The sequence below is a fragment of the Arachis hypogaea genome, chromosome 13 (assembly GCF_003086295.3).
Source record: "Arachis hypogaea cultivar Tifrunner chromosome 13, arahy.Tifrunner.gnm2.J5K5, whole genome shotgun sequence".
NCBI classification, from domain to species: domain Eukaryota; kingdom Viridiplantae; phylum Streptophyta; class Magnoliopsida; order Fabales; family Fabaceae; genus Arachis; species Arachis hypogaea.
The window spans coordinates 50,167,980-50,182,379 of record NC_092048.1 but is presented as its reverse complement, the minus strand read 5'-3'; the positions used below and the strand labels follow the sequence as shown (position 1 = coordinate 50,182,379).

General features: G+C 35.1%; 2 protein-coding genes across 4 annotated transcripts; one reads left to right on the top strand and one right to left on the bottom strand.

Annotated features, from left to right (window-relative positions):
• Positions 1-2,074: 2,074 nt before the first annotated feature.
• Positions 2,075-6,497, bottom strand: LOC112738335 (uncharacterized). Its single transcript, XM_025788733.3, has 3 exons — positions 6,100-6,497; positions 3,789-3,940; positions 2,075-2,927 (listed from the first exon to the last, which is right to left on the bottom strand). Exons 1-3 carry the CDS (start codon positions 6,308-6,310, stop codon positions 2,253-2,255), a joined length of 1,038 nt encoding a protein of 345 aa, XP_025644518.1. The 5' UTR covers positions 6,311-6,497; the 3' UTR covers positions 2,075-2,252.
• A 450-nt stretch (positions 6,498-6,947) lies between these two features.
• Positions 6,948-13,663, top strand: LOC112738334 (protein FIP1). 3 transcript variants are annotated; one of them, XM_025788732.2, is made up of 14 exons: positions 6,948-7,135; positions 7,262-7,349; positions 7,515-7,623; positions 8,450-8,499; positions 8,768-8,834; positions 9,050-9,122; positions 10,018-10,073; positions 10,705-10,801; positions 11,012-11,093; positions 11,214-11,276; positions 11,826-11,885; positions 12,682-12,774; positions 12,860-12,922; positions 13,338-13,663. In XM_025788732.2, exons 1-14 carry the CDS (start codon positions 7,080-7,082, stop codon positions 13,404-13,406), a joined length of 1,026 nt encoding a protein of 341 aa, XP_025644517.1. In that variant the 5' UTR covers positions 6,948-7,079; the 3' UTR covers positions 13,407-13,663. The 3 variants fall into 3 exon arrangements, with proteins under 3 accessions (XP_025644517.1, XP_072068012.1, XP_072068013.1); XM_072211911.1 differs by having other exon boundaries at positions 6,951-7,135; positions 7,262-7,353; positions 7,519-7,623; XM_072211912.1 differs by having other exon boundaries at positions 6,997-7,135; positions 7,519-7,623.
• Positions 13,664-14,400: the final 737 nt, after the last annotated feature.

Here is a 14,400-nt window from a genome sequence, read left to right as displayed (position 1 = left end):
ACAGAAAATACATGAGCATTGAATGTGATACTTACCCCATGCCGCCATCAGGCCAAATGCGCAACTGTACAATGGTAGGTGGTAGAAGGGCATCAACTGCGCCTCACTGTCGTGGCTGGACTCTGGGGCTTCAGCATCCGTCGCTGGACTCGGTGTCGTCGTAGATGCGGGATGCTGAGTGGTAGGATGTGGCGTCGTCGCTGTGGACAGTGGCATGTAGTTGGGGTTAGAGACCATGATTAACGGTTGGTCCGCTAAATCGCAACCTGTGGCGTGACCGGGGTGGTCGGGGTAAAAGGAAAGGATCCAGAAGTCCCCGGGGTACTGGAGGAAACGCTCCCTCTACCCGACCACCACTGGCAGCCTGATCCGCATCACCTCTTCCTGTTATCATGTCTGCATGTATCAAAACTAGCCGTAACACAGTCAATGAACATCTTTCAGATAATGTCAAAAAACTCCGACAACAATATTCAATAAACGAAACACTTTTCAAAGTTGAAATTTAAAGTTCAAATTCAAAATTAAAATAAGAAAAACCAACTCAACAATCAACAAAATTTCAGCATATTTATAAACTCAAATTCAGCCATCTTCAAACACGTATAAAAATGCAGTCTCCATACTCATCATATACATCATCCAATTGAGTTTTCATAAGAAAAAAAGAAAAGACAATTAAATAGAAAACAAAGATTTTTCACTCTACTAACAAAATCTGTTAGGATAATGTTTCATTCAATATATAATTTACATACATGTGGATATAATCTATTAAAAGAAAAATAGTTGGATATAAACAATCAGACATAAACACCCATCTTCACTTTCATAAAACAGAAGAACAGGTTAAACTAGCTTTCTTTTTCAAATATGCATCTTTATTAAGCAACATATGCTTCAATATAACTTTATTTCTCAATCATTTTTGGATCTGTTAAAATGGATAGCTTGACAATTTTTTCAATTTACAACAAAACATTTTAACCTAATATAGATATTTCAATTAACAAAATAAAGTACAATCTAATCGAATTTCAACATGCATCAGCATTAAGCATACAAGCTTCTATTTTTAATATTCGCATTTGAATCTGTTACCCATTATTGCAGAGGTAGAATCGAATCGAAGAGGACAAGCTAGGTAGTGGCGGTGATGGTGGCGGTGACGAGCAGATACTAGAGAGGCAAAGTTGGGGAGCGGCGGTGGTGGCTCTATGGTACGGTGCGGTGGTTTGGAGAACAGAGAAGATTAACAGTGAAGTGACAAGGAGAGAAGAAAGAGAAGAAGAACGAAAGGGTCTCGGGGGTGGATGGGCTGACGGCGATGGAGAGGGGGCTGTGGTGGTGGCAGTGTCGGCGGTGGCAGAGGATAGTTTTGGGGAGAGGGAAGGGAGAGGGAAGGAGATGGTGGTTTTGGTGGTTTAGTGAGACAGGGAGTGAATCTGAATGAGGGGGAAGAGGGTTCGCGTTTTAAAATTACGTCTCAGTTACCATCGTATTTACCGTTTGATGGTAAAACTTTGAGTCACTAAAATGCATCGTTTCACTAATTGGCTTTACCGTTGAAAAAATCTGCCGATAAATCTAACGGTAAAGAATACGCTATTTTATTTTTGTTTTCCTCCAAATATTACCGTCGGATTCCAAAATTCGTCCGTAATTATTAAACCTTACGAATTCGACGCCATTACTACCGGTAAATCCGACGAAAATCTCATTGCTAACGTCCGATGCTAAATTCGACGGTACTCAACATTTTTTTTACAGTAAAGTAATTTCCAAGTATTATGCATAACTAATTTTCAATAATAACACTTATTTTCAAGTTTCAACATTCATGACAAATGCTTCGTATGAAATATCCAAGTTACCCTTTTCCCTTAAAAGTATTATCTCCTAATTTTCTCTCTCAAAATCCATAATTTGTCCTCCTCTGATTTGCAAAATAGGGAAGGGATAGTGACTAGTGAGTGAGTGAAATAAAGAGGACAAAGGACACAGGCGCGTATAAGTAAAATACAACTTGGCCAGAGAGAACATGCAAGTAAAATACAACTAAGGCGCAACTATATACTTATATCAAACTATATTAACAAGCATAATTACAAGAACCCAATAAGGTACGATTCCTGTTACATAATAAACAATAGAGCATGATTTGGCAGGAAAATGAACTTTAGTACATTTCAGCCAACATCCTTGAATATACATGCTTCATTTGTATCTGAATGTGAAACCATACATAAAAACTACATATCTTGCTTTGGCTTCCGGCTCAATTCTGAGTAATGACCACCCATTAGCTGCAAAATCTCTTCCCACAAATTCTCTGAAGAATCCGACAAAGCACTAGAAAGCAAACTTGAGCTACATGCAGCCACATACCAATAATCTGACTCTATCTCGTCCCTCAACTGATCCAACTGCCATCCGGCGTAACCAACAAAAAATCTGAAATCCTGAGCTTTGAGAACCCCCTTCTTCACAAGGGCTGCGGCATCATCCAAACTGTTTCGAGCTCCAAAGCATACTCCCGGTATTACCTCTTCAAAACCTGGAACCTTCAACTTCTCCCCTGATTTTAGTAAAAACATGCTCGCCTCAAGAGGTCCACCAAAATACAGAGAACAATCAGAAAAGGTGGTTAGAAGGTCGTGATTAGTAGGCTTCATATGTTTAATCTTTTTGTGAAGAGGACGATTGATGACAATTCCAAAAGGCCCTTCTTGTGGGTGTCTACTTCCAGATCTGAGAAGGAGGACAACAGTTCTTTCAAAGGTGCGGACACCATCAAGTTTTTCTGTTGCCACAAGCACACAGCCAGTCTCCGGTACAGGAATAGGATGAGCCCACTTTGTGGCAAGATTCTTGGAATTGTACAATATCCCACCTTGATTGTGAGTGTCAGATTCTGATTCTTCTTTCTGTTAATGAATTGAAAAAAGAAAAAAAGAAAAAGAAAATGAAAAATAGTATTTGGTAAATTGCGGTTTTGATTTATAGACATGCTCAATCATGAATGATCACCTCCACATCATTGTCAACAAGAAGTACTACCCTAAGTCTTTTCCTACTAAGGTCAGCTCAATCGAAATCATAATGATTGCCACAATCACCGACAAAAATATTTCCAGGTTGTAACAAAAACAATGAGTGCAATCCTAGATAAAACTCAACCCCATTGCGCTAAAAAATTATAACCTTAAACAGTAACAAAGGGTATGAATCATTATATCAGATGTTTTGAAACAACTGTTTATTCAAATTTCATGAATGGCAAACAGGAGCTACAGTAGGGGTGTTCATGGGCCGGCCAGGCCGGGTTTAGTTAGACCTGGGCCCGGTCCCAAAAGCAACCTGAAATAAACTGGGTTGACCCAATGCAAAATTAGTGTAAGCAAATTTGTAAATTTTATATACTAAAGTAATAAAACTTTACTTTTAAGAATTAAATTTAACAAATGTTATATCATATTTATACCAAAATAAATTCTTTTGAAACAAAAACAATACCGTATATTATAAAAAAATATTAATTGAAGTATAAAAGTATAATATGATATTATTAATTTCATCCTAAAATATATTTTTATCGTAAAAAGCCGCTTCAGGCCAGGTGACCCAAAAGCATAACCCGAACTCGACTCGAAAATAACACTGAAAAAAACCCCGAACCCGGCAAAATATGCCTTGGGTCCGTGCCGGCCGGGTCTTGAATGTTATCCTGTAGCTGATAACAATAGAATATGCAAGCTGCAAATCACAGTTAGGAACAAAAACATCACCAGCTCATCTCTATATAGCTTTGCTCTGAATTCGCGCCAATCCAAATTAGTGGGATGATGAGATTTCTCAGTACTGCCGTCTGATTTGTCACCATCAGAAGAATTGCTGCCTCTAATGCCATCTCCTTCCGGAATAGACTGTTCACCATTATCTAGAATGACCAATATACCCAAATAAGAGGAATTCATGAGAAAGTATGTTAACTGTCAATGTGAAAAACAATGAAATGAAAAGATGATTAATATGGTGGGAAAAAAATGTAATGATCTTCCTTGGGTAAATAAATATAGGCACTGATCAATTCAAAATATAATCCCTTTGCATTCTGCCAAAAGTGTAAATTTCTAGTCAGTTGTCTCCAAACCCAAAACTGAATAACAAGCAACTGCCAAAAAGCCACCTAGTGTGTGTGACTAGATTTACTTGGCCATTTTCTAACAATATTGTGTCAAAAAAAAAAAAAACAAAAAGATGCATCTTACATTTCAACAACGAAAATAGAGTTGACTATAAATGCTTTCTGACAAGTGCAATGTGGCACAGGAAACATAAGAGGTTGCAAATTAACTCATATTAGCAAAGAATATCTTAGCTTCATTCTTGAACAGTGAAATAATGCTTGTCTTTCCTATTTTAAAAAACATTTACGAATGGTGATTTATAAGTGTGTAAAATTGCAAACTTGAACATAGCAAAGATTTCATGGAAAGTTAACAAATAGTCAAGGAAAGAAATTCAAATATACATGTTATTACTCAATAACAGGCAACTTGAGTTTAGATACCACAAGCCAAAACAAACATCTTAAAAACTTTGCATACACTAATATGGTTGAGTAAACAAATGACTACAACACCACATGAAGAAGTGTTAACAATCATGCATTGTTCTTTAAGATGAGCTTGAATTATCTACTTTACATAATTTAATTTAAATAGTTATATACAATGATGAGAACAAGCAAGCCTTAACTAGGTTACGTATAAGAAATAAATTATTCATCCAAAAAACAAAAAGCTATGGATTTTTAATGAGAAATGTACTAAAAGAACAACCAAGTACAGCATTTAACTTTCTGAGCAGGGTGATGCACAGCTGAATGATGGCTAACAGAATACTATGGAATAACTTAAACAGGCAAGGCAACTTACTACTTCAACCTGAAACATTAACTTAAAACTGCTCATAGAGAAAAAAAAAATCCAAATTCAAAGATTTAAATAGTATCGACGATCTGGTAAGAACATTCAAGTTTACTGCTACCCTCCCCAAACAGAGAGAGCTTTCAGATTTGAAGTAAATTCACAATGACAAAAAATATCCATAGTTACTAGGAAAGATACTTCCTTCGTTTCCTAGAATCTATCAATTCAGGGTTCATATATACACACGTTAAAATGGGCAACAACTTATCTTGACAGTAAAAGATAAGCTAATTTTACAGAATTATCCTTACATAAAAATTACAATCTTATTTGTATTTCCACTCACTTGATTACCAATTACAATTAGTCTAAGGATAAAATCGAACTAAAAATTATTTTTAGCTTCTTTATAGTTGAAATGTAACGTACACATAATTTGGAACAGAAGAATAAATAAATAAAATCTGAAGTGGAAAAAAAATGTATAAAGTAGCATAAATAGTGAAAACAAACCGTTGAGAAATGGCTCAAAGATCTAAACTGAAAATGAAAAAAGGTAAGTCACCAACTGTTTTTGTCTCGTTATTCCAATATATTTTTTTTCTAATAAAAACGTGATTCCAGGTTTGTAAAAATAACACTTGGCTGCGTACAGTTAGAGGATAGCACTAGGGTAAACATTTTATAGATGAGTTTAATATATACTTGTGCATCAAAACTTCCACCCTATTTTCATGGATTAAATTTATCAGTAAAGTTATGTGTAAAAGTAATCTTTGCATTTTCTTTAACCATTATTTCTTTACTACCATACCAAATGGGGATTTGACCGCTGATTCAGAGCTACTTTGCGGGACACACATGCAAAATTGAACCTATATGGATAATTTGTTTTTTTTTTTTTTGTAATTTCTCCAGTGCAATGAAAGCACTAGTGATTCTATGAAATCCCCAATTATTTCCATGTAAATTGCAGCTGATCGATATCAATACCCAATCACACCCCCCCCCCCAACCAAGCCTTAACAAAAAAAGAAAAAGAAAGAAAAAGATGTGTACAGTGTCCAGTTTATGTCCTCTGCTGAGTGCTGTATTTGATTATTAATAGGATCATCAACAATCGGAAAAGGCTGAAATCTGAAATTGAAGCAGAATTGTTACAAACCTGAAGAAGAGGAGTTGTCAGGATTCTTCTTGCCAGAAGCAGTGACAAGAAATGGTCGATAGCGATCGCAGCAAAACTTGTCAAAGACTCGTCCATCTCCAACTCTGAAAGAAGAAATCCCCGCTCTTCCCCCATTGGACGAGGAAATGGGTCTGTGGCAAAAGGAGCTCGCGTGGAAGAGGTTTTTGACTTGAAAGGCACACAGATCCATTCAGATAGTTCAACGGCTTATCTCGTTTCTTGGTTTGCGCTGAAACCCCGAAGAAAAAGAAGAAGAAGAATAAAGAAAGACTGAGATGAAAATAAGAAAGGGACGCTTACGTTAGAGAGAGAGAGAAGAGAGAGAGACAGAGAGAGAGAGATTGATTAATAGAATATGCTTATTTTAACCGAATTACAAGGTGAGGTGCTATGAAGCACGAATACTTCGCTCGGTCGTCGTGTCTGCGTGTCGGACACATTTCGAACATGATACTCATTTCCGTATCATAATAAAAAGTAAAAATTTATTCTCTGACATACCTAAATATCATCACGCGTGTCTAGTCTTATTCTTAATATATATTCTTGAAATAAATTTAGATATAGTATATATTATTATTTATCAAAACAAAAAATATTTTAAATACTTGATATAATTAAAATAAAACATAAACAATAATTACAAAAATTAATTTATATTTTATATGTATGCGTGTCCTCTGTCTTATAAGATTTTAAAATTTGCGTGTCGACGTGTCCCGTGTCGTGTCGTGTCCGTGTCCGCGTCAGTGTCCGTGCATCATAGGTGAGGTGTTTATTGTGTACAGCATTGGTGTATGTTAGCTATTCTATGTTATCGGATACTAAAATGCGCCTGACGGACTATCTGACTCAATTTTGCTGTACGGTGATATCAAACACTGCGAGTAACGGCGATCCAATCGAAATCTCTATTCTATGAATAGCGACAACAATCGCATTCTTGAACGGAAAAGAATATGGCGACTGAGAGATACGCTTCTCCCCCTGCCACCTCGGCTGAGGAGAACGCTATGTCAGTAACAACTAATTTATTTGGTTCAGATTCACTTAGCTTAACCCCTTTTATCTTCAATTTCACGTTATGTTGTTATTTTTAGGCAATGATAAATGATTCTTTTCTTATTTTTTTGTTTCTTAGGTTCCTTGATATATTGCATGAAGCTCCCCTATTCGCTCACCGCAAGCCTGCAAGGGTTTTTGGCAGTGTTTTCTATTGCATGTTACTGGCAAGTTCAAATCTGTTCTTTGTTTTAATTAATCGGTTGTTGGCTGATTGATTTGGCAGGCATTGATGTTCTGGTTGAATTGAAAAAGTTGTTTGAGTTGTTATGCATATCTTGTGTTTGTTCAAATTACTGAGTGAGTTGGCTTGTTGTTTCTTTACATTTTAGGCAGGTTATGCTACCTTGGCCATAGGAACTGAGTGGATTTTTCGCCCCAAGCAAGAAGTGATCTCTCCCGTGCTTTGTAGTTGCGATGTTCTTCTTTTGCTGTTAACAGGTTTTTTCCTTGCATTGCTCTTGTTTCATTCTCGAAATGAAGTTTTTCTGTTGGGGAAAAAATGTAGCAAAATTTGAAGTGGCCTTCAAATAGATATCTGACGACTAACGATGCTCCTGCTTTTAGTTAGTTCAATGTCAGCTACTGACATTTTTCTAGCTTTCAGGTGGCAAGTTAATTGCTAATAATGTTTCTAAATCATCAATTCTCTCATGTTAGAATGTTAGAAGAACCTGTGCTGCACATTTCCTGTTTTGTGAATGGTTGTAGAGTAGTAGTCTAGTAAATCAGAATCCTGATGCATTCCCCTCCCACCAAAATTTCAAAATCTTTTTTCCATTTCGGTGTACCTTGTATTTTCTAATTTGGTTTTATTAGAAATATATAGTTTCTGTTCTTGTTAATAAAGCAATATACTGGACTACTTGTATTGTTACTTTAACATTAGTATTTCCTTTTCTCCCCAATGGATACAACTATTGTTAACACATTCGTTGAAATTCACAGTCCCAGTTAATCTTCTTGTTAATGTGGTAGTGTGTAAATATTTATACAATGATGAATAATTTATATGCATTAGCATGCAATTACTTTGAACTTACAATATAACTGTGTCGAACTTTGTAAATCCTGGAAACAGACAATGCTGTGGAGGTTTACATTGTTATCATGTTCATAAGTGCTGATGTATAAAATTAGCAATATTGGGTGTAGCATATATGATACATACGTAATTTATTTTTATTAAGTACGATATACTTAAGCTATTTGTATTCAATCTTTTAATGCAGTGTTTTACTGGGTTTGCCATACTTTACTGTTTCAGGTATCTTTCAACAATATCTAGTTTATCAAGTGCAGAAGATACGGTTACAGGTAATTCTTCAATGGCAAATTTTTTTACCATCACAGTAGTTTCTTAATTTCATTGTCTGCAAGCATGCCCTGGAATATTTTGGTTTTTTTTTTTTTTAAAAAAAATGGAACTGTTTTACTTCTAGGACTCTGGAATCTGAGTTAACATCAAAAGCTTGAGATAAAGAAAGAATTAGCAAAATAAATTTTGCAAGATCTCTGAAGGTTTGAGTTATGTTTAGTGGTGTTTTACTGCTTATGTAGTTTTTATGGTTGACATGATTTTCAGGGCTATTATAGTTTCAGCCAGAAGTTGAAATTCATTATTCGCATACCCTTTTCAATTACAGCATATGGTATGTATTTTGGTTTCTAGGCTTTTTTAAACTTTCAGATCATGCTTAATATGTGTCTACTGACATATATGTGTGAAGAATTAACTCAAAGTAGAAATCTTAAACTGTTTAGGTGGATGCACATGAATGGGTATATATTTATAAATTTGAGGATAGTTCATTTATAGGTTTACCATTATGATGTACATATATTCCTGTACTTTTTTAAATTTCAGGAACTGCTGCTATGCTACTTGTTATAGTCTGGAAACCTTACACCGGCTTTTTGTCAATCCCTGCAATATTGAGGTATACTCATCAATAATTATTTAGTTTAGAACTTTTACAGGGATAAGATTATATTGAGATAGAAAATCCAATATCAGCAATATTATGTTAGCTCCAACTATGACTATATCCTTAACCTGAATCTTATCAGTAAAAGTGCCAAAGATCTTCGATTGATGAGAAAATGAAGCATTTTCCCTTTGCTTCTTTTCTTGTTTATCTAAATTTTTTATTTTGTTTGGATGATGATAAAGAATTGTCTTATCAGTATATGGTAATTTTAGCATATAGCAATTTACAGAATTTTCTAGCTGCTATGCTTAGCAGGAGGAAGAGTTGGTTGACAGTTGACAGCAGACATTATGTGGGGTTTTCAAAAATCTTTTGCTGTCCCCTGTTCAGTTGGATCAAGTTGATGCAATGAATCCATAAATCCAAGCTAAACCTGAAGGTCGTTTAGGATTAGTTCAAGTAATCAGATTACGTCCAGATGAAATCAGATTAAATCAAATGTATTTTATAGATAGAAATAAAAATAAACTAACTATTGTAGTGGTATAGCCAACCTGATCAACTGATTATCTTCTTTTTTTCTGCATTCATTTGAAGTATCTACCAAAATCATTATTAAGCTTCTTATAACCAAGCTTTACGTTATTATGGGTTGCTAGAAGATATTTTACCTAATGATCTAAAGCAAATATTATAATTTCTTTGAAACATTTTGTTTTACTATCCGTATAATCTCCACCGTTTCTTTATTATCATGTATGTCTAAATTTGTTATAACCAAGTCCTTGTTCCATGTCTGGCACATCGTATATTCTTATTCCCTTTGTGCTATGTTCTCTAAGCCATGACTGAAATTAAGCTGTTCACCTATATGTCTTACTTTGATTGCTTCAAAATTCTACAGGATCATTATGGTGGCTGAAGCAGTATGTGCTGGATGTTTCATGAGTCTTTACATTGGTAAGTGTTTTTGTTTTTACCTTATTTTTCCTTTGTTCTTTCTGGTTTGTTCTTTTTCCCTTTTCTGGTGTAGAGAGGGTTTATTTATTTAGTAAAGGGGGAGTTTGGGGGAATTGTGAAGCTGAGGGGATGAGTTGAGCAACAAAATTCCATCCTAGGGGAGCAAGTACTAATTTGTTTCTTGCAAGGAGACAATAACAAAATAAAAATTGGCAAATTTTGGAAAAATTAAAGGGATGTCTGGAGCCTTTGGGTGCTTTTGCAACAGCTCCTTGTTGGATGATAATACTATAAAAATGTGCCTGAGGTGAATGGAATTATAAAAAATTAATCTATGCAATGCAAGCATTTTTCTTCTTTTTTTCCATTTTCTTTTTCTTTTTTAAGAATAAAATATCTAGGGATATCTTATGCTTTGGAATGTATGAAATCCCCTACAGTCCCATTTTGGTTAAAAACTGAAAAAGGATGGGAAATGATGTATTGCGCTCTACAAATCTGTATTATTAGTTAGAAAAGATATTATATTAATACGCTTTACTTAAATTCAACTCACTTTGCAGTTTCGATTGCTGTATAGGAATATTTTCACCTGATCCTTTCCTTTCTTTGTGTTTTTTGCTGCAAACAGGTTACATCCATCAGTATAATTCATTGAACTCCCATCCTGATGTTCTCAAGTCCTTATACTCACCACTTCAACCATCAAGTTCTTTGGAGGGTCTAAGGCAAACATTTTGTAATCTAGTTTCTTAATTAATTTATTTCTGTTATTCAATATACATGTTGAACTTTCAAACCACAATCAGCAAAATATAGTTTTTCTCCATGCATAGTGTTCTACCCTCTATGCACTCCATTGATAATGCAAAGGATGCAGATGCAAATCACATCTGCGAAGTTTAGACACTAACATTAGTACATCTTTGATGCAATAGGTACCATGATGGTAGACTCTCTGATCAGCAAATGGCTTTGCTACAATATCAGCGTGAGAATCTACATTTCTTGAGTGAGGAGGTATATGCAGTCTGAAACATCTATTTTATGTTGATTTAAGGCACTTCTTTATCATTTAGGGGTAGTCTTTAAATTCCACTAACTAGAACATGTATTGTCCACCAACATTTTCCCTTTCAGGTTCTTCGGTTGCAAGAGTCCTTAAAGAAATATGAGCGAACTGATGATCGAAGCACACCACAGGTAATCATGAACATGAATGAGTTGAGTTTAGTTTGCATAAGGATGCAATGAGCCAAGTTTAGCTAAACCAGGCCTGTTCTAAAACTTTGCTTACGTAACATATACTTATCAGGCTTGGCTTGAAAAAAAATAGTAGCTTGTTTTCTTTAGGTGAGTTCAGCTCACATCTAAGATCCAATGTGCCAAGTTTATACATTATGTCCAGGGAATTATGTTAGGTTTGATAGACGTTGAGCTAGGATACAATTCAAATGTAACCAGACGGATGTTGTTTTACATAATTAAAATATGGTCTAACTCAACTCTACCCAACTTAAGTATAGAATATGAAAGTTCAAGCTGATTTAACAGATGTGCCAACATTTTCAGGTTAAGCACGACTCATTATTTTAGGAGCCCTACTTATTGTGTTATTATTAAAGAATTGAGCAATGACAGTTGAAAACTGTCTTAAAATCATTGTCATGTATATATTTGGTGGCTCCATCTTCATCACACCTTTTTTCTTCTCTTAAATTATTTCCTGGGAAACAATTGCTTGTGTTGCAGGTTGATCTTGCCCATCTATTAGCAGCTCGTGACCAGGAATTGCGGACACTTTCTGCAGAGGTAACTACTGCCTGTTAGTTTTAAATGTCTGAGTGTTGACAACTAAGTGCAATCACATTGATGTGAGCACCCCATTCCTGTGAATATAAATTTTGGATAAGTTTTCAAATGAACCTTCAGTGATGCCGTTGACTCTATTGATGGGTTCTAACAAGATTAAGCATACATTGTTTCTATATTTAAACTTACCAATGCCCAAAAGGGTAAGGAGGGAAAGGTTCAAAAAGAGCAACAAAAGAAGTTACTACATCCAAACAACCACAAAACGAGTTAGAAAAACCAAACATTCTACACTCAACCATCCTAATACACCATATAGAAATTAATATGTTCCACTCCGTGTAGAACTAGTACACCAAGATCTCCAGCCATGGGCCAAACCAAGTCAGAGCAATCTTCAAGCAAACCTCCTTTTAAGCATAACCACCTTTGCAGCAGCACAACTCCTATGTGAACTAATAGCTGTTTTAAGTGAAGCATACCTATTAAGGTCAAGCTGTTTTAAATTTGATGGAGAACTTGCTATGAGAATTCATTGTGAGATCCCATGGGCTCAAAAAGAGAATTATTTGAATATTTTGCATTCAAAATCTGGCTACAAAATTTTCTAAGAACAGTTTACTTTCTGTGTTGATTTTCAACGAAATTGATTTGCTAATACCTATTGTGTTTTACACAATGAAGTGATGAATTAGTGATTAAGGACTAAACTTTAGTCACAATATGCGTTAGATACCATTCTCTTTCATCTCTTCAAGACAAATGGTACCTTACTGGGAGTTTTTATTTTACACAGATGAACCAAGTGCAATCTGAGTTAAGGCTTGCGCGGTCCGTGCTTGCTGAGAGGGAGTCAGAGATCCAACATGTTCGTACAACTAACAATCAGGTAACTTAGAAGTTTTTCCTTAAAAACATTACCATGTCAATGATACCATAAGGTGCTAACTGATTCTCTCAATAAACATACACAGTATGTAGAAGAGAATGAAAGACTCCGGGCTATTTTAGCAGAATGGAGCACTCGAGCTGCCAAGGTAAATCCTATTTGTAATTGTATAATCATTATATGATATCACAAATGATATGGTTGAAACCACCAGTTACACCAGTGCCCCCAAGATATATTATATTTTCTTTTCAGAAGTTACTCCGTTGATTAATGTGTTGATAAATTAGTTCCTAATAAATCAATATGCTAATGAAGTAACCTCCAAATTATTCTTAAACACTAAGAAAGCCCATATCAATAATAGAATTCATCATTAGCATACCATAAGTTAATATTCTTTAGCCACTAGTTTGTCAAAATAATGGTGATACCAAACTGGTGGCTCTCCCATGATGATGGTATGAAACAGCAATCCAATGTGAAGATAGTCCATGCTGGTGTTTTTCCTTCTTAATATGGTTTCTGCTGAATACTTTTTAATCTAATGATTTAATGAAAAGCTTGAACGAGCACTGGAGGCTGAGAGGATGTCAAATCTAGAGTTGCAAAGGAAGATTTCCGCGCAATGAAATCGATCACGTACTTCAGAAGGTGCAACTGAACAAGGAATCTAATTCACTTGTCATCCAAATACACTATAAAGTTCAGGCAGGTGTAACGATTAAAAATGTGCTCGACTTGTGCGTTCAGTACCGTCACTGTTGTGAGAAGATCCAATCATTGTACATAGTAGTCCATAACGATGTAGTTTGATTATGAGTTGCCATTTTGAGCCAATCCATATTTGTATCATTCATTTAAGAAAAATCAATTTTGTATTTCCGTACACAGCGGTTTTTCACTGTTTTGTCATTGTCTCATAACAATAACATGAGGAAAAGTCTAGGGGCCAGCAACTTTGTTAAATTCTGGCCAGCATGTAACCAGCAAAGAAAAGTGAGCCATTGGATGAAATTTTACACCAATCTCACACCATTAAAACCATCATTGATGGCTATTTGATGGCTACAAATCACAAAAGTTGCTGGTCCCTATCATTCCTCATAACATGATATATAAAGAGATAGATGTACATAAATATATGTAGCGTGTTTAATTGTTAAGGCACATAAATATATTTCTCATTAACATTTAATTTTCCTCTAATAAGGAAGAAATTGGTGATCAAGATGTGGCTGGTGAGGATAGAGAGAAATTTTAAAACATTTGAAAGGATAAAATTATAATAAGTAATTACCCAAATCAGTCCCCAAGGATTTTAGAATCGGACATTTTAGTCCCTAAGGAAAATTAATATACAGATCAATTCCTAAGGTTTTATTCCGGTAGACAAATCAGTCTCCAGTTCATTTTTCGGCAGAGTAATTACCCAGATCAATCCCCAAAGATTTAAAAAACGGACATTTTAGTCTCCAAGAAAAATCAATGTACAAATCAATTCCCAACGTTTCTCTCTATTAGACATAATAGTCCTCCATCCAAAAATAAAACAAAATAAAATAATTATTATTATTAATTGCATAATAATATTGTACTATATTTTTTGTATTTTTTGGACAAAAA